The sequence below is a fragment of the Melospiza melodia genome, chromosome 22, assembly GCF_035770615.1.
Source record: "Melospiza melodia melodia isolate bMelMel2 chromosome 22, bMelMel2.pri, whole genome shotgun sequence".
Classification (NCBI taxonomy): domain Eukaryota; kingdom Metazoa; phylum Chordata; class Aves; order Passeriformes; family Passerellidae; genus Melospiza; species Melospiza melodia.
Window position 1 is genome coordinate 4642385 of NC_086215.1, and position 26647 is coordinate 4669031.

The 26647-nt window shown below is 58.2% G+C and overlaps 1 protein-coding gene across 2 annotated transcripts; it reads left to right on the top strand.

Annotated features, from left to right (window-relative positions):
• Window positions 1-1060: 1060 nt before the first annotated feature.
• STXBP1 (syntaxin binding protein 1) lies at window positions 1061-26603 on the top strand. Of its 2 annotated transcripts, XM_063174885.1 has the most exons (20): window positions 1061-1198; window positions 13083-13132; window positions 13284-13365; window positions 14033-14109; window positions 14899-14977; window positions 15076-15179; window positions 16193-16341; window positions 16889-16973; window positions 17119-17249; window positions 18101-18208; window positions 18306-18366; window positions 19319-19384; window positions 19518-19598; window positions 19691-19829; window positions 19979-20088; window positions 20199-20300; window positions 21660-21745; window positions 22783-22937; window positions 23733-23856; window positions 24883-26603. In XM_063174885.1, the coding sequence occupies exons 1-19, from the start codon at window positions 1162-1164 to the stop codon at window positions 23840-23842; spliced, it is 1812 nt and encodes a 603-aa protein (XP_063030955.1). In that variant the 5' UTR covers window positions 1061-1161; the 3' UTR covers window positions 23843-23856; window positions 24883-26603. The 2 variants fall into 2 exon arrangements, with proteins under 2 accessions (XP_063030955.1, XP_063030956.1); XM_063174886.1 differs by lacking the exon at window positions 23733-23856 and having other exon boundaries at window positions 1063-1198.
• Window positions 26604-26647: the final 44 nt, after the last annotated feature.

The window sequence follows — 26647 nt, forward strand, 5'->3', positions numbered from 1 at the left end:
GGCACAGCTTTGGTGGCACCGCTGAGCCCTGGAGTGCACAAAGGGGGGAGCGGGGTGCGGGGGAGTTCTGGGGGCGGGGGGACACCGGGTACGTGTCTGGGGGGGATGCTGGGGGTGTGTGGGGATGCTGGGGGTGTGTGGGGGATGCAGGGGTGAGTGGGGGATGCAGGGGGTGTGTCTGTGTTAATTCTGGTTACGGGGGGTTCTGTCTGTGTGTCCGTGGGTGACTCCGGGCGTGGAGGGTCCGTTTGTGTCTTCCTGTCTGTGTGTGTCCTGTGTCCGTTCATGTCCCTGTGTCCGTGTATGTTCCCCTGTCCTTTTGTGTCCCACTGTCCGTTCATGTCCCCCTGTCCATTCTCATCCCCGTGTCCGCGTGTGTCCCCATGTCCGTCCCTTTGTCTGTGTGTGTGTCCCCATGTCTGTGTGGGTCCTCTGTCCTTGTGTATTCCCCTGTCCGTCTGTGCCCCCCTGTCCGTGTGTATCCCCGTCTCCATGTGTGTCCCCCTGACCGTTCGTGTCCCTCTGTTCGTTCGTGTCCCGCTTTCCGTGTGTGTCCCCGTGTCCGTGTGTCTCCCTGTCCGTGTGTGTCCCCCTGTCCATTCATGTCCCCGTGTCCATGTGTGTCCTCCTGCCCATGTATGTCCCCCGGTCCGTGTGTGTCCCTGTGTGCCTCCGTATCCGTCCGTGTCTCCCTGTGCGTGTGTGTCCTCCTGTCCGTCCGTGTCCCCGTGTCCATTTGTATCCCCCTGTTCGTGTGCGTCCCCCTGTCCGTCCGTGTCCCCCTGTCCGTCCGTGTCCCCCTGTCCTCGCACGGGTTCCCCCTCTGCAGTACCCGTTCCCGCCTGCCAGGGGGCGCTGCCGGCGGGCTCTGCGCTGCGGCGCGGGGCGTGGCCCTGGCAGGGCGTGGCCGGGGCGTGGCCGATGACGCAGCTCGCAAGCCCCGCCCCGGTCAGCTGAGCGCGCCGCACCGCCCCCCCCGCGGCCCCCCGACCCCCCCATCACCACCATCCTCCTCCTCCTCCTCCTCCTCCTCCTCCTCCTCCTCCTCCTCCTCCTCCTCCTCCTCCTCCCTCCGCCCTCCGCATCCCCGCGCCGCCACCCGCAGCCTCGCCCGGCCGTGCGCGCCCCTGGGTGCCCCCCGAACCCCCCCGGCGCCGAGCCATGGCCCCCATCGGACTCAAGGCTGTGGTGGGAGAGAGTAAGATCCGCGCCCCCCCCGCGGGGTTGGGGCTGGGGGGCAGCGCGGGGAAGCGGCGGGGGCGGGGGGGCTGCCCCGGCCGGGGTGGGGTGCGGTGGGGTGGGGTGGGGGGGATGCTGCGGATGCGCAATACGGACCCTCGGGGATGGCGGGGGGGACACACGGGACACCCCCGTGGGGACACGCGGGCGTCGTGGGCTGGGGGGGCCGGGGGTGCTGTCACCTTCCGGGCTGTGTTTGTGGAATTTTTGCGGGTGTTTGGGGTTTTTCTGCAGTGCTGGGGGAGGGGGGGGATTGGTGACGGGGCGGCGGTGGAAAAGCCGGGGGGCGGGGGACAAGGAAGCCGGAGACGTTCGAGCCCCCCTCGGTTTTATCCCCCTTCGGATTTATCCCCCCGTGGTCACCAATCCCCCAAAGGGCCTGGGGGGGGGCACAGAGGGGTGCAGACCCCCCCAAACCCTCCCCCAGCGCAGCGCCAGGCCGGGCCCTCCCGCTTTGTCTGCAGCAAATCCCGCTCAAACGCTGGGCTGTGTTGCATTATTATCATTATTATTATTATTATTTTTATTATTCCTATCATTATTATTATTATTTTCGCGGCTGTGCCGTTGCTCTCGCACCCTGGGGGTGCCCCTGTGTGTGTCCCCCCTCCTCGGGCATCCCTTGCCCGGGGGTCCCGCTCCGTTCCCGGCCGGAATCTCGCCGGGAGCCGCGGGGGGGGCCCGGCCCCATCGGCCCCGGCTCCGCTTCCTCCTTCCCGGCTGTGCAAGGCGATATTTCCCCGGGGGGAAACGAAGGGGGGCAGCTTGTTCTCCAAAAACACCCGAGGCTGGAGCAGCAAGGAGGGGCGCTCCTTTCCCCGGGGCGAAATTAAAGCGAAAAAACTCCGCATTATTGGGGAAAAAAAAAATAAAAAAGGAGAAAATGAAAGGGCAGGAACCGGTGGGAACTTCCCCCCGCAGCCATGAGCCTTCCTCCTCCTCCTCCTCCTCCCCGCCTCTCGCAGGGTTTATTTCCGTGGCACCGTGGCCGGCCGCGGCCGGATCTGGGTGTTTATTTGGGGTTTTTTCGCTGTTTTTGGGGGTGTTTTTGGCGTTTTTGCCGGCCGTGCCCCTGGCCGTTCCCCCGCCCTCCCGCGGGCGCTGCGGATGGCGCGGCCGGGCCGGTGTGGTGTGATCGGCTGGGTGGCGATGGCCGGGGGGGACACGAGGGGGATCCCCGGGGCTGTCTGGCCCTGCCACCCCCCTGGTGGCACCTGCCGGTGTCACCTGCCCGCGGGGATGGGGCTGCGAGCCCAAAATGGACGGGAGAGGCTGGGCAGTGTCCCGGTGGGGCTGTGCTGCAGGAGCAGCCGTGGGGACGGGGCTTTGCTGGGCTGTATCAGGAGGGGACAGGGCTGTCCCCAAGCCCGGGGGGATGGCAAAGGGGGGGTCAGACCCCTGGCAGGGCCCGAGAGGGGACAGAGAGCAGCGCCACTGCGTGTCCCCTATTCCCATTCATTGTCTCTGCGCTGCGAGACAGCACAGCCACACAGACACACACACACAGAGAGGTTCCAGGCAGCGTCAGGGAAATCTGACTTAATCCTCCCCTTCAGGGTTTAGTGACAAACCGCTCCGTTCTCTCCCTGCAAACATCATTCCCGGCTGGCAGTGGTGATGGGGAGCCGGGCAGCCGGGCTGGGGACGCGTGGGTGGCTGCGAGGGGGGAGCCGCGCTTGTGCATCAGAAATGCTGCAGAGCAGCGAGGGTGGCACCGGGGGGGCACCCCGGGGTCCCCACGGCGATCTGGGTGCTCCTCAGCCCCCCTCGGGGAGCGCTGGGCTCGCTGCATCAGCCTGCCTTGGGGGCTGCATGCTGAGGTGCTCCCCCAGAGTTGAGCAGGGTCCCCAGAGCTCTGTCCCTGGGCACTGCACGAGGGTTCCTGGGCTGCGCCAGCCTGGCACTCCCTGGAGGATTTCCTGCAGGAGATGTTTGCTCCTGAGGAGCGGGAGAGCCAAGCCTGGGGCTGACCCCGAGGCAGGACGTGTCCTGTGGGCTCCTTTTGCAGCAGGAAGGGATGGAGGGATGGATGGATGGATGGATGGAGGGATGGAGGGATGGATGGATGGGGAGGATAGAGGGAGGGATGGATGGATGGATGGATGGAGGGATGGATGGATGGGGAGGATGCTGCTGCGTTGCCATGGCTCGCTCCGCCAGCCCCCCCTCCCGAGCTGCATTCTGCCCTGGCTTCCCTCCAGGCCCGGATTATTCCTCTGACCAGCTGGTGCCATAACAGGATGGGGCTTGGAGGCCTCTGATGAGGTTGCAGGCGGCGGCCAGGGGGAGAGGTGGCCCAGGGCTGCAGGAGGAAAGGGCAGAAGCAGATTGTGATGCCCAGAGCTGTGGGGTGTGGGCTGGGGGTGTCCCTGCACCTTCCTGAGGTGTCCAGCCGTGGTGATTGCATCCTCCTGCACTGGCTGTTGTCTGCACAGCCCTGGAGCTGAGTGTGCTTGTCCCCAGAGGTGGTGCCTGAGGAGCAGCTCCTCCTGCTGTGTCGCTGTCCCCTCCCAGGGAGAGCTGGCCCCTCTGCCCTGGAGCTGGTTGGGAAAAATTTCACCTGAGAGTGGCAGCTCTGAGGACACCCAGCCCCAAATCTGCATCTGACCCTCCCATTGCAGGGACATCATCCCCAAATCTTCACCTGACCCCCAACTGTAGGGACATCATCCCCGGATCTTCACTGACCCCCAACTGCACAAACACCATCTCCAAATTTTCACTTGACCCTCCCATTGCAGGGACATCATCCCAAACCTTCATCTGACCCCGAACTGCTCAGACACCCCCAAATATTCACCTGCCCCTCAACTGCAGGGACATCATCCCCAAATCTTCACTGACTCCCAACTGCACAGACATCATCCCCAACTCTTCACTGACCCTCCCATTGCAGGGACATTATGCCCAAATCTTCAGTGACCCCCAACTGCAGGGACATCATCCCCAGGTGTTCGCTGATCCCCCAACTGCTCAGACAGCCCCAAATCTTCACCTGACCCCAGACTGCATGGCCATCATCCCCAAATCTTCACCTGACCTTCCCATTGCAGGGACATCATCCCCATATCTTCACCTGACCCCAGACTGCATGGCCATCATCCCCAAATCTTCGGTGACCCCCAGCTACTCAGACATCATCCCCAGATGTTCACCTGACCCTCCCATTGCAGGGACATCATCCCCAAATCTTCACCTCTCTCACTGATGCACATCTCCCCAAACCTCTTGTGCCCCTTGGATCTTCTCAGGGCCAATTCCCCCGCCCAGCCCAGTGGTGGCTCTCCTGCAGCAGCCTGCAGTGAGGAGGAGGAGGCTGGTTTTACTTCACTGAAGTGTCAGCAGCCAGGAGAGACGGGCCCTGCTGCAGGGGTGACACCTGTGCAGCGCCTGCCACCGCTCTGGGCCGGCATAGGACACCAGGACACGCAGCTGGATGTGATTCCATGGTGGATCCAAACCCTTCAGCCTCCCCAAAGGCTCCTTTGGCTGTCGTGGGCAGGAGGAGCCCTGGGATAAGGAAGCGCTTTGCAGAGGCAGCAGGAAAACACCTTTCCCCCAGGGCACCAGGTGATCCTCCCACGGGGCAGCCTCACCTGCCCAGCCTCCCCCAGAGCTCACCTGTGCCCTGTGCCTCCTGCCAGGGCCGTGCCCACGGGCAGATCCAGCCTGGACACTGCCCAGTGTCACTGCGTGTCCCCAGCTGGGCCTCTCCAGGGTCCAGCCCTGCCTGGGGATGACTCAGGGATCAGGCTTGGGTTGTGCTGCACCTGCAAGGGCAGGGCTGGGGCTGCTGCCAGCCTGGGCCACAGCCTGGTCCCTGACCCAGCCGGGCTGTTTGGGGCACCTTGCAGCCCCTGCTGGGCACAGGGAGCCATGGAGGGTGAGATGCTGCTCGTGGAGGATGTTCTGAGCCTGTGTCAGTGCCCAGGGCACCCAGAAGGGTCAGATGCTGCTCGTGGAGGATGTTCTGAGCCTGTGTCAGTGCCCAGGGCACCCAGAAGGGTCAGATGCTGCTCGTGGAGGATGTTCTGAGCCTGTCTCAGTGCCCACAGGACGTGCCTGCTGTGCCAGGCAGAGAGGAAGAGGAGGCAGCAAAGGGCACAGGGATCATTGCAGGGTGCCCCTGGCATCCTCTTGCCTGCACAGGGCACAGCTGTGGCCTCAGAGGGTGGGTGGGTGAGGAGCAGGGGGTCTCTGCACCCTGTCCCCATCATGGGTGGGAGCAGACCCTGAGTCCAGCGGCTCCCTGAGCAGCCCATCCTCCCAATTCCTGCATTCCAGAGTGCCAGCCTGGTGTGTGGGTACAGCAATGGGCACAGCTGGGGCTGCAGCTCTGTCACCAGGCTCTGTCTCACCTCTGGTGTTGGCTCAAAGTTGGAAAAGCTTGAAAAAAATCCTTGTAAAATTCAGCGTTCACCATGTCAAGCATTGCAGAACAATTTCAGTCTCCAGAGCACCGTGTGCACCAGGAGCTGAGAAACTCCTGCCCATATGTGCCTGTGGAAGGTGACCAAGAGTGACAAACCTGAGTTTGGCAGGACTGCACCCACCCACCATGTGCAGGAAGGTTAAAAAAGCCACCAGTGGAGAGGATTTGGACTCTTTCCTTTTAGAAAGGAAAAAAGAAGTGAGGTCTGTGTCTGATTGCTCTGCACCTCTTGGAGAAAGCGGCCCAGGAGAGATTCCTTCCTCCTTCCCACAGAATCAACACTTTGCAGAGGAGAATCATCACCATCACAAGGCTCTTGGTCTCACGCTGAGGAGCAGATGCTGCTCCCTCCAACTCACAGTGCGGGGAGGGAGCTTGGCTCTGGAGAGTGCAAAAATAGAGCAGGGCTGAAGGTGCTGCAGTCTGTGGGCTCCCACATTGCCCAGGATGGGAGAGAACGTTGGGGATGTGCTCACACCTGTGCTGGAGGCGCTTTTGTGCAGCCCATCAGATGGGTCAGGGAGCAGCAAGGACCACTCAGCCACATGCCAGCTGCCCTCCAGCCTGTCCTGCTGTCCCTGAGGGACAGGAGACCGGCCCAGCCTGGATTCCCACCACAATTTGTTGGTGTTTTCTTCCGTTTTGGCTCAAGGCAGAGAGAAGAATGAGCTCAGAAAGTCATGGCCACACAGAGGAATGTGGGGTCACCTCCCCTCAGGGACACTGTGACACCTCTGGGCACTGAAGCACCACAGCCATGGAGAACATCTGCTGGGGATGGAAACATCTGGAGCAAGAGGACATGTGGTGGTGAAGGGTGATGCCTTCAGCACGGACTGTGGGTCGATTGTACCCAACAGGGAAACTCTGCTCAGCTCCCAGGTCCTTGTGCTGATCCAAGGAAGTTGTCTGGAGTTGCCACAGAATATCCTGAGCTGGAAAGGACCCACAAGGATCAGCAGAATCCAGCTCTGGCCCTGCAGGACAGCCCAGCCATCACCCCGTGCCTGATCCTGCAGTGGAAACCTTGTGGATTTTCCTCTGTTTCTGCAGGGCACTCAGAGGGCTCATGGGTGTGATCATGCAGTTCATTTCCCTTTTTCACTTCTGGCTGTGTTACTCAACTTCTGCAGAGTTCAAGAGCTCCAGGTCTCCATCCTCCTCCTCCTCCCTGGGCCGTGCAGCTCTCCCAGGGCTTTGCCCAGCAGGGATAAATGTGGGCACACTTGATGAGAGCAGTGCAGACAGGAACAGGAGGAGTTAAACACATGACTGGGACCAATCCCTGCGTTCCTGGGTGAGAAATGTGTCCTCCAGGAAGGCTGAGGGCTTCCAGGCGTAATCCAGTGGGAGAAATGGGTGTTCAGGACTTGGGCTGCTCAAGGGGAGGTGTTTGAGACTTGTTTGGGTTTTGGGTGCAGCAGTGGCCAGATTCAGGTCATCCCTGGGTGGTTCTTAGCCATGCTGGGGGACATCAGCTGGGCTTTGTCTCCTCTCAGCGATCCCACGTGCTGGTGGCCGTGTGGGGCCGTTCCTGCCACCCTGAGCTCCCTGTGCCTGTTTGATTTGGGGAGGCACCTGCAGAGCCCCAGCTGGGGCTGTTGGCGCTGGGGACGGGCTCCGCTCCGTGCTCGGATCAGTGCAGCGTTCACACTGGCTTGAGCAATGAGTTAATGAAGCTGCACAAATGCAGTTGCCAGGCCAACCCAAAGCCAAACGTGTCCGTCTGGAGATGCAGCCTGACAGCTTTTTGGGAGAGGTGGCACTCCAGCAAACCTCACCCTGATCCCATGGAGTCATGGGTTTCCAGCTCTCCAGAGCTGCCCTGGGATTTGAGATCCTTCTCAGGTTTCTGTGGTTGAAATGATTTTCAAGGTATTAGAAAGTTGATTTGTTTTAGTTTTGCGACTGAAGAAGTTGTTGAGATTTGTTGGTTTTGCTTTTTAAGGTTGTTTATTTTTCCTTATCTATTCCATTCCTTCTCTGACCTGCTGAGATCTGTCCAGCAGGTTGGGTTGTGGCACAGTCCCTGCCCTTGGGGTGGTGTTAACTTTTTATACTAAGAACTGTGTGTACTTTATTTACAATAATTTTCTAATACTTATCACTTATGTTAGACTTAGACTTGTGGAAGGCTTTAAAGACTTATGTCTTTAAACCATCAGTGTCACCATCACAGCAGAAGATGGAGGACAAGAAGAAGGAGAAGAAGGACAGGATATGCCTAAATTCCTCCATCTTGCTTCTCGAACTTCCATTCTAAAATTCTAAAATTCTACTTTCTCACCCTATGACAAATTCACTATCATTCTACTCTAACCCTTGTGTCTTGTAACTCCTCACACAAAATTGGTAATTGTTTCCATGGGCATCCCAAAATAAGCCCATCTCTTGGGGCATTATAAAAAGGGAACCCCAAAATGGATCCATCTCTTGGGGCATCATAAAAAGGGTTAATCTCCTGGAGAACCCCAACATGGATCCATCTCTTGGAGAACCCCAGATGGGTCCATCTCTTGAGGAACCCCAACATGGATCCATCTTTTGGAGAACCCCAGATGGGTCCATCTCTTGAGGAACCCCAACATGGATCCATCTCTTGGAGAACCCCAGATGGGTCCATCTCTTGAGGAACCCCAACATGGATCCATCCCTTGGAGAACCCCAGATGGGTCCATCTCTTGAGGAACCCCAAAATGGATCCATCTCTTGAGGAACCCCAACATGGATCCATCTCTTGGAGAACCCCAGATGGGTCCATCTCTTGAGGAACCCCAACATGGATCCATCCCTTGGGGAACCCCAGATGGGTCCATCTCTTGGGGACACAGCTTTGTTGGCGTGGCAGGGATGCTCCCTCCCTGCCCAGCTCCAGTGGGACACGTGGGGCTGGCTCAGTTTCCATGTCCAGGGCAGGGCTGGGGCAAGGCCAGGGTATAATAACGTGGGATGAGCCTCTTGGAGGGATGGATGGGCTCAAGTCCTACTAGGCCAGCGTGTCACCTGCTTGGGAGTGCTGCAGGGGACACAGCCATGCTGTGTGTCACCCTGAGAATGACTCTGGGTGTCCATGACCCCTGCCTGGTGGCAATTTAGGGCCATACTGCTCCAGGGGTTCTCCACTCACAGCAGAAGTGTCCTGACCCCTGTGCTTTACTGGGATGGAGGTTGTGGACTGGGATGGAGCTGATGGGAGCTGATCCTCTGGTGCTGGAGGATGATCCAGAGCTGTCTGTGTTCCCTGTTCATGGGAGAAATTGTCATTTAAATTCTTTCAGCCTGAAGGAAGCAGATGTGATGTAGAAGGTCCAGACCAGCCAGGTGTTGGAGGCACTGGATGAGATGCTCATAGGGATTTTTTTCCCTCCCTGAAACCTGGTTTTATCTCCAAGATGAAACACTTGGTTGTCAGCATCATCAGCTGATGTTAGAGCCTAAAAACCCTTTCTGGCCAGATGTTTGAGGACATGGACAGCAACATCTGGCCTGCTGATGTGGAGTGAGAGATCAGCACTTCTCCCATTTCCCCTGGGAGTGCAGAGCTCTCTTCCCTGAGCTGGGGTTCAGTGGCTGCTGCAGGGACACCAGGAGGGGAAGTTCATGGTCACAGCTCCCTAAATGTGACACCAACCTCCAGCTTTTGCTGGACTTTGTGCCCTTTGGAGGACCCTGGAGCTCCTTGGAGGATGCTCTGTGGATCGGCCTCTTTGCTGACCCTACCTGGGCTCTGGGCTCCAAATTTTGTGGAAGAGCCAAAATTTGGAGTCAGATCTGTCCCAGGGTAGGAGAAGACATCAGTGTAGGGAATGAGTGTGCCCAGGGAGCAGGGATTTAGGGACTGACCCCCTAAACCTACCAAGCTCAGAGAAATTGCTCTTTGAGGTGCCCAGCTCCTGCTCTGAGGCCCATCCTGGTTCCAGGGTGGGGCTGGGGATGTGACAGCACTTTGTGCAGCCAGGCAGATGCTCCCCCCTCAGACATCCCCCATCCATCCAGCCCGTCCTGTGCAGGAGGGACAGGGTGTTCCCACAGGAGGGACAGGGTGTTCCCACAGAGCCACAATGTCCCTGCAGCCAGGACACGCTGGGGGAGCTGAGGCAGCACTTTGGGAGCCTTTTTTGGGATCTCCTGCCCTTGGGCTCTCTTCCCTCATGGGAACACCATCCCCTGGGCCACAGGATGCTCCTCCCAGCCTCCTTCTGTCCTTCCTTCCTTGTCCTTCCTTCCCCAGCTGGATTTGCATTGCAGGGAGGGGCAGGAATTCTCCCTGGGTGCTGCTTTCTGCTGAGCCCTTGCATGGTGCTCCAGCAGGGCCCCTGGGCTGTACTGGGATGGAACTGTGGGGTGGGATGGGATGGAGATGATGGGATGGGATGGGATGGGATGGGATGGGATGGGATGGGATGGGATGGGATGGGATGGGATGGGATGGAGATGATGGAATGGGATGGGATGGGATGGGATGGGATGGGATGGGATGGGATGGGATGGGATGGGATGGGATGGGATGGGATGATGGAGCCTGTGGGATGGGATGAGGATGGAGATGATGAAGCCTGTGGGATGGGATGAAGCCATTGGGATGGGATGGGGATGGAGCCTGTGGGATGGGATGAGGATGGAGATGATGGAGCCTGTGGGATGGGATGAAGCCATTGGGATGGGATGGGGATGGAGCCTGTGGGATGGGATGAGGATGGAGATGATGAAGCCATTGGGATGGGATGAAGATGGAGTGTGTGGGATGGGATGAAGCCATTGGGATGGGATGAAGAATGGAGCCTATGGGATGGGATGATGGAGCAGATGGGATGGGATGGAGCCTGTGGGATGGGATGAGGATGGAGATGATGGAGCCTGTGGGATGGGATGAAGCCATTGGGATGGGATGGGGATGGAGCCTGTGGGATGGGATGAGGATGGAGATGATGAAGCCATTGGGATGGGATGAAGATGGAGTGTGTGGGATGGGATGAAGCCATTGGGATGGGATGAAGATGGAGCCTGTGGGATGGGAGGAGGATGGAGCCTGTAGGATGGGATGGGATAATGGAGCTGATGGGATGGGATGGAGCCTGTGGGATGGGATGAAGATGGAGATGATGAAGCCTGTAGGATGGGATGAAACCATTGGGATGGGATGAAGATGGAGCCTGTGGGATGGGATGAAGCCATTGGGATGGGATGAAGCCAATGGGATGGGATAATGATGGAGTGGATGGGATGGGATGAGGATGGAGCCTGTAGGATGGGATGGGATGGGAGCTGATGGGATGATGGAGCCTGTGGGATAGGATGGGACAAAGTTGGAGCTGATGGGATGAGGATGGAGCCTGTGGGGATTGGATGAGGATGGAGCTGCTGGGATGGGATGAAGATGGAGCCTCAGTGCTGCCCTGCAGACAGTGCTGTTGTTGCTGTTTGCTCGCTCTGGGGCAGGAGCCAAGTGAGCCATGGCAGGAGGAGCAGGGATGAGCTGGCACAGCTCCTTGCCAGCTGTGCCCTGCTGTCACAGGGAGCAGCACTGGGCTGCGTGGGCAGCCCTCAGTGCCAGCTCCTGCCCACACAGGACCATCCCTGCTGCAGCTGGTGGCTACAGGTGGGCAGCACACGTGGGCACAGGCAGCAGCTTTGCCTGCCCAGTTCAGGTACCCTCCATCCCCTCTCCCAGCCCAGAGCTGTCCTGTGTCCCCTCTCCCCATGGGGAGGCCAAAGGATGTGACCAAGGGCAAGGCCAGTGTCCCCTGGGGCTCCCTGCAGGCAGATTTAGTTATTTATGTATTGCAGCGACCTGTGTGGGTCGCAGCTGGTGATAGAGAGAGATGGTGAATTTTGTATTTTGATTAGAAGGCTTGATTTATTAAGATATTATATATAATACATTATGATTATATTAAATAGAATATAGAGAGAGGTTTGGAGAGCTGCTAGCTAAGCTAAGAATAGATAGAAAAGAATCTCAAACAAAGTTGTGTTTAGGGACTCAGTTCTCTAGCTTGCACTGGTGATTGGCCCTTAATTATAAACATAGAAAATGAGTTAATTAAGGTGAATTTTATTGCATTCTACAGCAGCTGATAACAATTGTTTACCTTCCCTTCTGAGGCTTCTGCCTTCTAAAAGACACAGAAATCTAAAAAAAAAGATTTCTGTAGAAAAATGTCTGCGACATTTATGTATTAAGGGCACCTTTGGGTAGGAAAGGTGATGGATGTGCATTCCTACCTTGCAGTGATAGGAATGGCTGTTTGCTCCAGGTTTTCTCCAGGTTTTGCAGCAGGACAGACAGACAGACAGCAGCACTCAGAGGCTCCTGTGTTACCCCTGTTGGCACCAGTGCCAGCTCTGGACCCTGCTGGGCTTTACCCAGGGGAGCAGCACCCTTGGGGTGACCCACAGGGGAGGCTCCCAGGGCTGAGGCTGGCAGGGTGACACCCTCACACCTCTGGTTTCTAGCTCAGAGATGTTCCTTAACTGGGGTTTTATTGGGCATTTCCATCCCTGTCCCTGGCACCAGGGGCTCAGAGCAAACCCTGCAGGGATGGAATCCAGGGGAAATACTGTGGGAGGAGTTGACACTGATTCCTTTCCTCAGGTTTAGCTCTGTGAGGGACAGAGATTCACACACCAGGGTCAGAGGGGACCTGCAGGGTTTGGGGGGCACCTCTGTCCCCCAAAACTGATGTTTGGGCAGCAGGGCAAAGCTTGAACCCCCCTTCCTGCCACCCAGCCCCAAAGGTTGTCCCACTGCCACCTGCTCATGTCCCTGAACTGTCCCAGGGGGCTGAGCAGGAGCAGGGGAATTTGGGGTGGGTGCTCCTGGGGTGCTGCTGTCCTGCCTGGTTGCATAAGCCCAGCAGCCACGGGAGGTGAAATGGGATTGTGAGGGATTACAAGGAACAGGCTCAGGCCGCTTGATTCTTGTTTCTAAAAGGAGCTCTTAAGCTGCTGTTGTTTTCCCAGCACTTTGGATTAGGGCTGAACCTCGTGGGGCTGCCCCCAGGCTCCCCAGAGGGACCCCCCCAGCCAGCCTGGGGTCTGTCTGTGAGTGCCAAGCACGAGAGAAAAGGCAGAGTGTGCCTGGCACAGTGTGACCCTGCACAGGGGTGGGGGTTTGGTGCCCCCAGGGCAGCCCCTGTGCTGCCAGCAGGCCCTGGGCTGCTGTAGGAGGGACACTGGGGTCTGTCTGTGAGTGCCAAGCACGAGAGAAAACAGGGCTAGGGGGTCACCACCCCTCCCTGGGCACCCCAAAACCACCCCCATCCCCTCCTTCACCCCCAGTTAGGGCACAGTGTGAGTGACACAGTGTGACCCTGCACAAGGGTGGGGGTTTGGTGCCCCAGTGCAGCCCCTGGGGTGCTGTAGGGAGGACTCTGGGGTCTCACCGTTGCCCACATCCCCTTTCTTGCAGAGATTATGCACGATGTGATCCGCAAGGTGAAGAAGAAGGGGGAGTGGAAGGTGAGCACTGAACCCAGGGAGGGGAGGAAGCGGGGAAGGGGCAGGGTGGGGAGGGTCCTGCTGTGCCCCCAGCTCATGGGGTGCCCACAGGGTGTTCATGGGGTGCTCACAGGGTGCTCAGAGGATGCTCAGGGTGCTCTCCTGTCCCCAGGTGCTGGTGGTGGACCAGCTGAGCATGCGCATGCTCTCGTCCTGCTGCAAGATGACTGACATCATGACAGAGGGCATCACCAGTGAGTTCCCCCTCCTGCCTCCACATTCCCTGTGGGAAGGGCCAGATCTCCCTCTGCACACCAGAACACCCACAAAGGCATCTCCAGGCTGGCACAGGGAGGATGGCACAGCCCCCATCCAGCCCTGTATCACTTGGGATGGAGCCACTCTGCCTCCCATGGATGGCTCCTGGTGCCAGGCTGGAGTTCCACAGGTGCCTCCTTGCCTGCTGGGGCTGGAGCAGCCAGAACACTTTGTCTCCTGGCAGCCCTTCAGTTCTAGGAGGGGACCAGGTGTTGGTTTTTATCAGCCTGATAATGAAATGGCTCCCTGCAAAACCTGGGAAGGAGAAGGAAATGCCAGGCTGGATCCTGGGAGGTGCTGGGGATGGTGGGGTTTTGTGAGGGACAGCAGAGCTCAGGTGAAGGGGGGTGTGAGGGTAAACCAAGGGAGCAGGAGCACAGACAGATCCCCTGGGATGTGGCCAGGTGCCCACAGGCACAGCTCCAGCAGGGCTGGCATGGGATGGGCTGGGCTGGGGGTGTTCTGGCTGTGGAGGGGCTGCCATGGGGAATCCAATGGCTGTGGGGTATCCAGCCACCACGGGGTGTCCAGCAGCCCTGCATGGCTGAGTGCCCTGCCCACAGCCCCCCTGCCCTGATCCCTGACCCCTGTTCTCCCCCCAAGTTGTGGAAGACATCAACAAGCGCCGGGAGCCGCTGCCCAGCCTGGAGGCCGTGTACCTCATCACCCCCTCCGAGAAGGTGAGTGCATGAGGGCACAGGGACAGGGTGAGGGTGAGGGTGAGGCCTGGCACGGGCAGCTGTGCCCATGGGGAGCATCCTGGCTCCAGTGGTCTCGACTTGCTGTTGATAATTGCTGCCCTGAGATGTGCAGGGTGTCTCTGTTTCAGCCCGCACAACTGAAGAACGAGTCTGGACTCTTTGCTTTTTGGTCTTGAGGTTGTTTATTAATTCTTGTCTATAAAGTTTTCTTTCTGCTCAGCAGGACAGCCACAGGCACTCTGTGTTGTCCTTTTATACTACAAACTACATATAACATATTTACACTGAATTCCCAATACCCATCACCTGTGTTAGACAGTGCACTTCTACTCTAAACCAATCCCAAAGTGCCAACATCACTGCAGGAAATGGAGAACAAGAAGAAGAAGAAAGAAAGGCTGGACCCACCCAGATTCCTCCATCTTGTCCCCATAACCCCCATACCAAAAATCCTAAAATCTATGTTTTCACCCTGTGATCATTTTGTTATTACACCATTCAAACCTGTGTGACTTTCATGTCCTCATACAAAGCTGGTAACTTGCTCCAGGGGTCACAATCAAATCCCCAGGTGCTCTGGGCAGCATGCCAGGGTCTCTGAGCCCCCTGACAGGGTCCTTGGCAGCTCTGGACACCCAGAGGGATGCACTGAGCTCTGACACAGTGGTGCCAGCAGGGTGATGGGATGGAGGTGCAGAGCCTGCCCTGAGCAGGAGGGAGGCTCACAGTGCCACCCTGCCCAGCCCAGCTGCTCCCTCTCTCTTGCAGTCCATCCACTCCCTCATCAATGACTTCAAGGATCCCCCCACCTCCAAGTACAGAGCTGCCCACGTCTTCTTCACTGACTGTGAGTACCCAGAGGGGTGGGGAGGGGTGAGAGGTGAGGGATGGAGAGATGCTGAGCACCTCCCTCCTCCTCCTCCTCCTCCTCCTCCTCCCTCACAGCCTGTCCTGACGCCCTGTTCAACGAGCTGGTGAAATCCCGTGCCGCCAAGGTCATCAAAACCCTGACTGAGATCAACATTGCCTTCCTCCCCTCCGAGTCCCAGGTGAGCCTGGGCTGGGCTGGGGGATGGCCAGGGGGGCTCCAGGTCCCTGTGCAGCCCACAGGGTTTGTGTAACCCCCAGCTGGCTCCTTGCTCCCTCCCTGTCTCCTCAGATGCCTTCCCAGGCTGATCCCAGGGGGATTTAGCGGGTGCTGTGCCTTGGCCCCGTGCCCACAGCTGTGCTGGCCAGCTCTGCCACCAGCCAAGGGCACCAGGGAGCTGGCCCTGGGCTGTGACCGTGTTCACAGGGGTCTGAGGATGAGGGAAGAGATGAGGATCTGACTCCATGTTTCAGAAGGCTGATTTATTATTTTATGATATATATTACATTAAAACTATACTAAAAGAATAGAAGAAAGGATTTCATCAGAAGGCTGGCTAAGAATAGAAAAAGAAAGAATGATAACAAAGGTTTGTGGCTTGGGCTCTCTGTCTGATCCAGCTGACTGTGATTGGCCATTAATTAGAAACAACCACATGAGACCAATCACAGATGCACCTGTTGCATTCCACAGCAGCAGATAATCATTGTTTACATTTTGTTCCTGAGGCCTCCCAGCTTCTCAGGAGGAAAAATCCTAAGGAAGGGATTTTCATGAAAAGATGTCTGTGACACTGGGCCATCTGACCCTGCTGGGGACAAAGGAACGAGGGGCCAGACCTGCTGGGTGCCATTAACCCTTCAATGCTCAGCATGCCTAGGGAGTGACCCCTGGGCATCTTCACATGGTTTTTACTGGGGCTGGGGTGCAGTGTGTTTCTGCTTGGCCCCAGATCTCTGTTTCCCTGTCTGGGAGGGGTCTCCTGCCTCCTCTGCTCAGCTGGGAGGGACACATGGACAGGGATCCTACCATGGAGCTGGAGCTGGGAATTCTGAGGGATGCCCTGAGCATCTCTGAGCTCCAGCTGCCTGGTCCCAGGCTCAGTTGGGTCCATCTGGGCATGAATCTGGTTTCCAAACCCAGCTCTACAGCAGACATCCCTCCCCTCTGACCTCCCTGCCTCTGCACCCCCAGGTTTATTCTCTGGATTCAGCTGACTCCTTCCAGAGCTTTTACAGCCCACACAAGGCCCAGATGAAGAACCCGATCCTGGAGCGCCTGGCAGAGCAGATTGCCACGCTCTGTGCCACCCTGAAGGAGTACCCAGCCGTGCGGTACCGCGGGTGAGGCCAGCTGGGCACCCAGGGGCAGGGATGGGGCAGGTGTGGGCACCCAGGGGCAGGGATGGGGCCAGGATGGGCATCCAGGGGCATGGATGGGATCAGTGTGGGCATCCAGGGGCATGGATGGGGCCAATGTGGGCATCCAGGGTCATGGATCAGTGTGGGCATCTAGGGACAGGGATGGGCCCAGGATGGGCATCCAGGGCCATGAATGGGGCAGGTGTGGGCACCCAGGGCAGGGATGGGATCAGTGTGGGCATCCAGGGCAGGGATGGGGTTGCTGTGCCCAGTGCTGGTCAGAGCATGGGGTGGCACGGACAGACAGACAGCCATGCTCAGTGTAAACAGGCTCAGACTAGATCTGGGGAGCTGGAGGGGGTTGGGACTCTGAAATCTTAAGTGGCATCAAGGCCACTTGAAGTGGGAGTGCACAACAAAACCTGCTCAGGTCCCTGCTCTCCCGTGAGCCAAGGATGCTGCACGGGGCACCCAACATCTCCTCCCCAAGCTGTGCCCTGTGGGGCTGACCTGTCCCCTGTCTCCCCAGGGATTACAAGGACAATGCCATGCTGGCACAGCTGATCCAGGACAAGCTGGATGCCTACAAGGCTGATGACCCCACCATGGGTGAGGTGAGCACTGCTGGCAGTGGGGAGGGTGCTGGGGTGATGCTCCCCTCCTGCAGTCCCATCAGTCCCTGCCCTGTGGGGCCCCCAGAGCAGCTGTGGGGCTGAGGGAGCCCCCAGGGTGGTGCTGATGGCTCTGCTGTGCCCGCAGGGTCCGGACAAGGCTCGCTCCCAGCTGCTCATCCTGGACCGTGGCTTTGACCCCGCGTCGCCGGTGCTGCACGAGCTCACCTTCCAGGCCATGAGCTACGACCTGCTGCCCATCGAGAACGACGTCTACAAGTGAGTGCAGGGCACCCCCGCCCCTGTGGCAGCCCTGGGGGCAGTGCCAGAGCAGCAGCTGGGGGCTCAGCATCCCTGCATCCCTTGGGTCCTCCATCCCTTGGGTCCTCCATCCCTTGGGTTCTCCATCCATTGGGTTCTCCATCCATTGGGTTTCTCATCCATTGGGTTTCTCATCCGTTGGGTCCTGCATCCATTGCCATCCTCTATCCATTAGATTTTCCATCAAGTTCTCCATCCATTGGGTTCCTCATCCATTGAGTTCCTCATCCATTGGGTCCTGCATCCACCGTGTCCTCCATCCCTTGGGTCCTCCATCCCTTGGGTTCTCCATCCCTTGGGTTCTCCATCCATTGGGTTCCTCATCCATTGGGTTCCCCATCCATTGGATTTTCCGTCCCTTGGGTCCTGCATCCCTTGGGTTCTCCATCCATTGGATTCTCCGTCCATTGAGTTCTCCATCCATTGGGTTCCCCCTCCATTGGGTTCCCCATCCATTGGGTCCTGCATCCACTGGGTCCTGCATCCATTGAGTTCCCCATCCACTGGGTTCTCCATCCATTGCCATCCTCTACAAGTCCTCCACTGGGGACACCAGTGTTGCACTCTGGCAGCCCTGGTGGGCAGGACAGGGACTAAAAGGCTTTCCCACCCCTCAGCCCTCAGCCCCTTCCCAACATTTAGGAGTTGAAGGGGTCCCAGAGGGGAAGAGGTCAATCCCAGTTGAAATCACTTTGCTGGCACAGCCAGGAAGAGCCCTCGTGTCCCCCCATCTCCCCAAACCCAGCAGTGAGGGGGCTGTGTGTGCCCTCAGCCCTGTCCCCTGTGTCACACCCCTCTCCTCACCCCAGGTACGAGACCAGTGGCATTGGTGAGGCCCGGATCAAGGAGGTTCTGCTGGATGAGGATGACGACCTGTGGGTCACCCTGCGCCACAAACACATCGCCGAGGTGTCCCAGTGAGTGGCCCTGGGGGGGACACTGGCCTGGCATTGTCACCCAGCCCTCTGTGAGGGACCCTCCCCACTCACAGCTCTGCCCTCCTGCTCTCTGCAGGGAGGTGACCCGGTCCCTGAAGGAGTTTTCTTCCAGCAAGAGGATGAACACGGGTGACAAGGTGACCTGATGCAGCCACCCAGCTGGGGACAGGCTCAGCCACGGGCTGGCACCTGCTGGGGTCTCCTGGGGACACTGTGCCAAAGAAGAAGGGTGGTCAGGTTCCTGGGGGGGGGAAATGGCTGTGGGATGCCAGCCCTACCCCTGGGGCTGGGAAATGTGGTGCTGTGGGGTGCTGTGCACCAGGGATCAATTTTCTGGAAATGGGGTGCTGGGGAGAGCTCTGCATCAGGGATCAGTTTGCTGGGAAATGGGGTGCTGTGGGAGGGCTCTGCACCAGGGATCAGTTTGCTGGGAAATGGGGTGCTGTGGGAGAGATCTGCACCCAGAGATCAGTTTGCTGGGAAATGGGGTGCTGGGGAGAGCTCTGTACCCAGAGTTCAGTTTGCTGGGAAATGGGGTGCTGGGGAGAGCTCTGTACCCAGAGTTCAGTTTGCTGGGAAATGGGGTGCTGGGGAGAGCCCTGCACCCAGAGTTCAGTTTGCTGGGAAATGGGGTGCTGTGGGAGAGCTCTGCACCCAGAGATCAGTTTGCTGGGAAATGGGGTGCTGGGGAGAGCCCTGCACCAGGGATCAGTTTGCCCCCAGCACAGGGTCTGTGCACCTCCCTCAGCAGCTGCTCTGTCCCTGTTCCCTGAGTTGGTGGCAGTGAGGGGACCCTGGTGGCAGTGAGGGCTGTGAAGGTGGCCAGGACCATCTGAGCCTCAGCCAGGCACACGAGGCTCCCACAAGGAGATCCTCAGGGGGTTTCTCCCCGCCACAGCCCAGTTTGCAGAGCTGCACACCCCTCCTGCCTCAGCTTCAGGGGAGGAGAGCTGGCAGTGACACATCAGGTGTCACCAAACCCCCACGGGGGGCTCACACGGGGACAGAAGTCCTTGGCAGGGTCACCCCCTCCCTGCTGGTGGCCCCCAGGTCCCTGAGGGTGAGTGACCGTGTCCCCTTCCCTCACAGACCACCATGAGGGACCTGTCCCAGATGCTGAAGAAGATGCCACAGTACCAGAAGGAGCTCAGCAAGGTAAGGGGAAGGGACAGTGTGTGTTCAGTGACTGAGGGAGCAGGAGTGGCAGCTGTCCCCTGGCCATGGCTGGTGGCACAGGGACCCTGAGCTGCTGCCAGCCCTGCAGGGGTGACCACTCTTGTGTCCCCAGTACTCCACCCACCTGCACCTGGCTGAGGACTGCATGAAGCACTACCAGGGCACTGTGGACAAGCTGTGCCGAGTTGAGCAGGTACCAAACACCTCCCCTCATTGCCGTGGAGCCATGGGGGGTACGGCTCCACCCTCCCAGCATGGAGTGGTGCTGAGCACGTGTTCCTGCAGGACCTGGCCATGGGCACCGATGCTGAAGGTGAGAAGATCAAGGACCCCATGAGGGCCATTGTCCCCATCCTGCTGGATGGCAATGTCAGCACCTATGACAAGATCCGCATCATCCTGCTCTACATCTTCCTGAAGAACGGTGAGCACGTGTGGGCAGGCACAGCCAGGTCTGGCCAGGACAGTCCAGCTCTGCCTCCCTGACCAGGCTGAGTGTCCTGAGGTGGCAGCAGAGGGGCTGTGTCCCCTCTGAGACATCCCTGAGGAGAACACCCCCTGTTGCATTGCCAGGAATCACCGAGGAGAACCTGAACAAGCTGATCCAGCACGCTCAGATCCCGGCAGAGGACAGCGAGATCATCACCAACATGGCCCACCTCGGGGTGCCCATCATCACAGACGTGAGTGTGCTCCTCCCCTGGCCCTGCCCCTCTGCCCTGTCCCCCTGGGGTGGCCTGGGGCTGTCCCTGGTGCTGCTGGGGCTCAGGGTGTCCCTGTGCTCTGTGCCCAGTCCACGCTGCGCCGCCGGAGCAAGCCGGAACGCAAGGAGCGCATCAGCGAGCAGACCTACCAGCTGTCCCGGTGGACCCCGGTGATCAAGGACATCATGGAGGTGAGCCAGCAGCCAGGACAGGCCTGGGGGCAGGGCAGGGGGTCACAGAGCTACCCAGGAAGGGACCAGCACACAGCTGGGTGCTCCCAGCCCAGACCCTGCCACCTCTCGGGATGTGCGTCCTCCAGGCTGCTCCTGCCTGGGATATTTTGGGAGAATTTCCTGGCCCCAGATAGGGTGCACAGAGTCACAGTTGGAAGGGATACCAGGGAACATCAAATCCAGCCCCTAGCCCTGCACAGGCACACCAACAACCCCACCCTGGTGCCCCAGTTCTGCCAGGCAGGAACAGGAACACAGCCTGGGGTTAAATCACTGCCTGTGGGGGACAGGATCTGCACTTGCCGAACAGGGATGGGAAACTCAACTGGTGCTGCATGGACTGAGGGAATCAGAGTAGCACAGAATGTCCTGAGCTGGGAGGGACTGAAGGGATCCCCCAGCCCAGCCCCTGTCCCTGCCCAGCCCCCCCAGCAGCCCCAGCCTGGGCACCCCTGGCAGCGCTGCCCAAAGGCTCCTGGAGCTCTGGCAGCCTCGGGGCCGTGCCCATTCCCTGGGCAGCCTGGGCAGTGCCAGCACCCTCTGGGGGCAGAGCCTTGCCCTGAGCTCCAGCGTGAGCTGCCCTGGCCCAGCCCCAGCCGTGCCCTGGCTCCTGTCCCTGGCCCAGAGAGCAGAGATCAGTGCCTGCCCCTTCCCTTTCCCTCCTGAGGAAGTTTCAGACTGCACTGAGGTCTCCCCTCAGTCTCCATGGCCCAAACCAGGCTTGCCAGCATCCTTGGATTACAAATGCAATAACAACTTAGGTGGCTGTGTGTGTGCCACCGTGGCCACCAAGGTTGGGTGGCCTTGTCAAAGCCTTGCCCATGTCCTGGCAGACCAGGGGACAGGCATGGCTCTGTACAGATGTGTCCTCAGGAGCTGTGCACTGGGATAGTCCTGGGCAGTGCAGTGCTGCCTCTGCACTTAGACCAGCAGAGCCACAGCTCCCTTGGGTCCCAAAAGCACAGAGCTCATGTTTTCCTGTGTCACACCACCCCCACCACAGGGTGGCTGCACCCCCAGGACACCCCTCAGCCTCACTCTGAGGACAGATAGGCGTGCCCAGGGCAGCAGCACCTCAGCAAGGTGTCCCAGGTGGCACTGACCCTGTGTGACACTGACCCTGGGTGGCACTGACCCTGGGTGACACTGAGGGTGCCTCGTGCTGGAGGGGTATCCTGTGGCTGGAGCCTCCAGTTCAGCACCTGCTCCTGAGCTTCTCAAGAAGGGAACCCTGGGCACAGGCTGCAGAGGGGCTGTGGGGCCTGGGGCTGTGCCTGGCTCCTCGCTGACCCCAGGCCTGTGTCTGTCTGTCCCCAGGATGCCATTGATGACAAGCTGGACACCAAGCACTACCCGTACATCTCCACCCGCTCCTCCGCCTCCTTCAGCACCACTGCCGTCAGGTGGGTGCCCCTCTGCCCTGTCCCTGCCCACCTGGGTCACTGTCTGTGCCCACATAGTCCCTGCCACCATCCACCCCACACAGCCCCTGGGGCTGCAGCCAGCAGCAGCTCTGGGAGATGCTTGCAGGGCATCCTGCCTCAGTTTCCCCTCAGGCACTTCATGTGTGCATTCCTTTGAGGCACTCCGGGTCTGTTTGCCTCCAGGCAGTCTGTGCCTCTGTGTCCCTTTAGGAATCCCTTGTCTCAGTTTCCTTCAGGCATCCTGTGCCTCAGTTTCCCTTCAGGCACTCTGTATCTCCATTTTTCTTTAGTCATCCCGTGCTCCAGTTTCCCTACAGATATCCTGTGTCTCCGTTTCCCTTTGGGAATCCTGTGCCTTCATTTCCCTTCAGGCATCCCATGCCTCAGTTTCCCTTGGAGTATCCATTCCTCAGTGTCCCTTGAGGCACCCCATTCCTCAGTTTCCCTTTAGGAATCCCATGCCTCAGTTTCCCTTTGCCTCACCTTCCCTTCATGCAGCCCATGCCTCTATTTCCCCCATGGCATCTTGTGCCTCAGTTTCCCTCCAGATATCCTGTGCTTCTGTTCCTTTCTAGGAATCCCATTCCTTGTTTTCCCTTGGGACACCTGGTGCCTCAGTTTCCCTCCAGGCATCCCGTGCCTCAGTTTCCCTTGAGGAATCCCATTCTTCATTTTCCCTTCAGACACAACATGCTTCAGTTTCCCTTTAGGAATCCCATGCCTCAGTTTCCCTCCAGACATCCCGTGCCTCAGTTTCCCTTGAGGAATCCCATTCCTCATTTTCCCTCCAGACATCCCGGGCCTCAGTTTCCCTTTAGGAATCCCATGCCTCAGTTCCCCTTTAGGAATCACATTCCTCATTTTACCTTGGACACGACATGCCTCAGTTTCCCTCCCTGTAACAGCGAGCAGCACTCGTGGCTGGATCACTGGGCTTGCCCTGCTGTGACAGCAATGTCTGTATGATTTAACTGAGATGTGGTGCCCGTCCTTCACCCTCCTCTTCCTCTCCTCAGTGCCCGCTACGGCCACTGGCACAAGAACAAGGCCCCCGGCGAGTACCGGAGCGGGCCCCGCCTCATCATCTTCATCCTGGGCGGGGTGAGCATGAACGAGATGCGCTGCGCCTACGAGGTGACACAAGCCAGCGGCAAGTGGGAGGTGCTAATAGGTGAGTGCTGGCCCGGGCTGGCCCCTCCTGCTGGCTGCTCATCCCACTCCATCCCCAATCCCCGGCTCCAGAGCCTGCGGGAGCTGCAGCTCTGCCCAAGGGTTTTCTCCGGACATCTCTGGTCACCCCCTGTGTGTGCCCTCTTTCCCCATCGGGGTTGTGTCACTCCAAACATCCTCATTTTTGCTTCCATTTTTTCATGTCTCCTGGCTGGTGTTGTCTGAGCAGGGCTGGGTGAGAGGGGAGGTTTGGCAGCTCGGATTGCTCCTCGGTTTTGGGGGCGTTACAGGAAGAAAAGTGCAAAATGAAGAGGGGTGCAAACAGGAGCCAGGTTTTTCAGGGTCTTGCAACAGGGTCAGCTCCCATCTCTGCTCTCTGTGGGTGAGGCACACAGGACACAGTGGATGCTCTACCAGCAAGGAGCTCTTAGGTCTCTAGAACTCCTCAGGGAAGCACAGCTTGGATCCACACCCTGTAGGGCACAGGCAGGTGTCCTTTACCATCTGATCTGCTGCCTGGTGGAGCCTATCCCCAGCATCTCCCCTGCTCCTCGGGAGCAGCATCGCAGCCTCCATCCCCTCCTGCTGCCCCGGCTGTGTCCCTGTAACCGGACACCCATGCCAGCTCCATCCTGCCTGTCAGCATCTCATCCCGCCTCTCTCCAGGGTCCATCCCCTGCATGCGCCTCCAAAGCTCCGAGCTCCTCCTCCTTCCTCTTCCTCCCCCCAGAGGCAGCTGGTGGTGGTGGTGGGGGAGCCTCGGCGCAGCCGTCAGCCCCGCTCTGTTCTCCTGCAGGTTCTACTCACATTCTCACTCCCACCAAATTTCTCATGGACCTGAGGCACCCCGACTTCAGGGACTCCACTAGGGTATCATTTGAGGATCAGGCTCCAGCAATGGAGTGAGCCAAAGAAACCAAGTAAAGGCAGCTTACTAATGAAAAAGAAACTCTTCCTCCCCGAAGGGTTTTCTTTGATTCTTTGATTCTTCTTTTTTTTTAATTGTTGCTGTGGGGTCTGTTGGGTTCTCTGATTAGAAAATGCTTGCGGTTCCTCCGACCAGGTGGAAGAGCATCCATCACCCCTCAGCCATGTCCCCTGGCCAGCTCCTTCATGCCATGAGCTCCCTCTCACCAGGGCTGGAGGGGTCAGGGTCCTGCCTGCCCCACGGATGGGGGGACAGAGCTCCCAAATTCTGCCCTGGGAGTGGCTGGAGCGGGGCTGGGGGAGAGGGGCTGTAGTGCAGACCCCAGCACTCACCCTGGGCTGGGCACTGCTGGGACCCCCCAGCTCTGGGGTGCCCTGGGGCTGGAGTCCCGCTCAGCTCAGCTTTGCTGTTGGATAGGCAGGAGCCTCGTGGCGTTGCAGACCCCCAAACCCTGCTCTGGGGTTCAGCTCCTGCTGGTTTCACCAGTGAGTGCCACCCCAGCGTGCCCTGTGTGCTGCTCCCTGCGGTGCCAGAGTGGGCAGCACGGTGGGACCCCCACTGGCACCGTGCTGGGGGACCCCCAAACAAGGGGAGTTTGCCTTGTTTTCCTTGTCCCATCCCACCCTCCCGGCCACCTCTGTGTCCCCAGGATGCTCCGTGCAGCTTGGGGGGGCCTGGGGAAGGTCCCTCCATGCCAGCTGTCCCCTGCACTCCACCCCTGCACCCAGCAGTGCCTCCTGCAGTGACCCCAGTGCCACAACCCCCCTGCACCGGCTCCTCCCGGCCCCTGCCTCATCCCACCAGCTCCATCCCTCACCTCCATCCCTCCTCCTGGTCCTTTTCCCGTTCTCCATGCCCCCAGAGCCCTCCCCCTCCCCACAGACTGCATTTCCTCGCAAGCATTTCCAGCGGCGCGGGGCCGGCGCCGCCAGGTAAGGGGGACCTAGGACAACGGGGATGGGCTGGGCTCCCAAACCATCACTGATCCCCTTGCACCCCTTCTCCTCTGCTCCCACAGGGTCCACGCACATCCTCACCCCACAGAAACTGCTGGACACGCTGAAGAAACTCAATAAAACAGAGGAAGAGAGCAGCAGTTAAAAGGAAACGCTGTCACCACTCGATGCCGACCCACGTCCCCGCCGGGCGCCCGGCCCCGGGTGCCACCCTGCACCCTGTGGGCCCCAGCTTCTCTCTTGTTCTTGTGTTGATCCCCTCCTCTCCCCTCCCAGCGCCTCCCCCATCTCATTTTATCCACAGGGAGGGGATAACAGCCAAAAAAAAAAATTATATATATATATATATATTAAGAAAATGGATGCATTGTGTTTAAGAGAAAAAGGAAAAAAAAAAATCTATATATTTGTAGCTGCAGCTGTGGGAAGCGCCCAGGAGCTCATTGCTGAGTAACCACCTGCCCATTGCTAGTGAATATGGTGGGGAAAATGACAGAAAAACACTTTTTTTTTGGGGGAATGCTCCTCATTGGGGTCTTGTGTGGACGGGAGGACAGATGGACGGACACCCCACACCGCTCCAGCCGCTGCTCAGGCGGGCACCAGGCTGGCACCACCATCTGTCCCATGGCTTTTGGGGCGGTGGGTGCTCCTGCCAGATGTGCACAGCAACATCTGGGTGGGACTTTGGGAGGGGGGTGGTGTGGGAGTGCAGCCAGGACGCTTCACAGCGTGGTAATTCCCGTGTGAAAAGGGACCAAACCGGTCAAAACTGGGAGCTGGGGCCCGTCTGCTTGCACAGCCCTGCTGCAGCCCTGCCTCCCTCTCTGGGAATTCCTTCAAAAAAAAATATATATATATAAAATAAAAAGCTATTTTATATATATATATATATGTGTGCTATCTCTCCATGGATACCTCTCTCTATCCATCCATCGCCATGGGAGCTTGGTGCCCGTGCCCAGCTCCGCTCGTGTCGTCCCGTGGTGAAGCGTTTCTGAGCGTGCCGTCACCCTGAGACCCCCAAAACCCCTCTGGGCCCTCCCTAAAACTCCTCTGGGCCCTCCCCAAAATCCCTCTGGGGCCCCCCAAACTCCCAAGGCCCCCCCCAAACCCTCTGGACTCTGTGTATATTAATGACTGTGTCTTGTGACGTTCTTACGAGCTTGGTGTATAGTGATTTCCCCAAACCTCTGATTTTAGTTGGGTTTTTATTTGACGCCCCTGGATTGCCCCCCTGTTCCCTTGCCTTTAGATGCACTGCAATATTTTGGGGTCTATGGTTTTGTTCTCTTCCCCCTGAAGGCTGTGAGCCCCCTTTTCCTACCCTAAAATTGCTCTTTCTTGCCTCGTTGGTGGTTAGCCCCCCCTTTTCCCTTCCTTTCCCGTCTGCTCCTTGCCCATAAAGTTAAATATATATTTTTAGGGCAAAGGCTGTATCATTGCACTGATATTTGTTGGTTCCCCTTTGGTCTCCCAGCCCGTTTCTGTTCCTCTTTGGTTTAGCAATGCAAATGCTTCAGGATCTTGTATGTTGGACATTATTATTATTATTATTATTTTTTCTGTTACAGTTATTTATATAAAAAATAATTTATCAAAAAGGAAAACTTTAAAAAAAAAAATTAATCTAGTCTGTCTTGGAACTTGTTTACCTTGAAATTACTGGAATCTAAATGTTTGAAAGTGTTGAAGCACAAACATGTATCATCTCTGTATATCTGTTCTTCTGTACTAAAGCACTCGAGTGACTAAATAAAAGCGATCTCCATCCCTAGTGCAACAGGGGCTGTGCTCTGCTGCTCCCTCAGGGCCAGAAAAACAGGG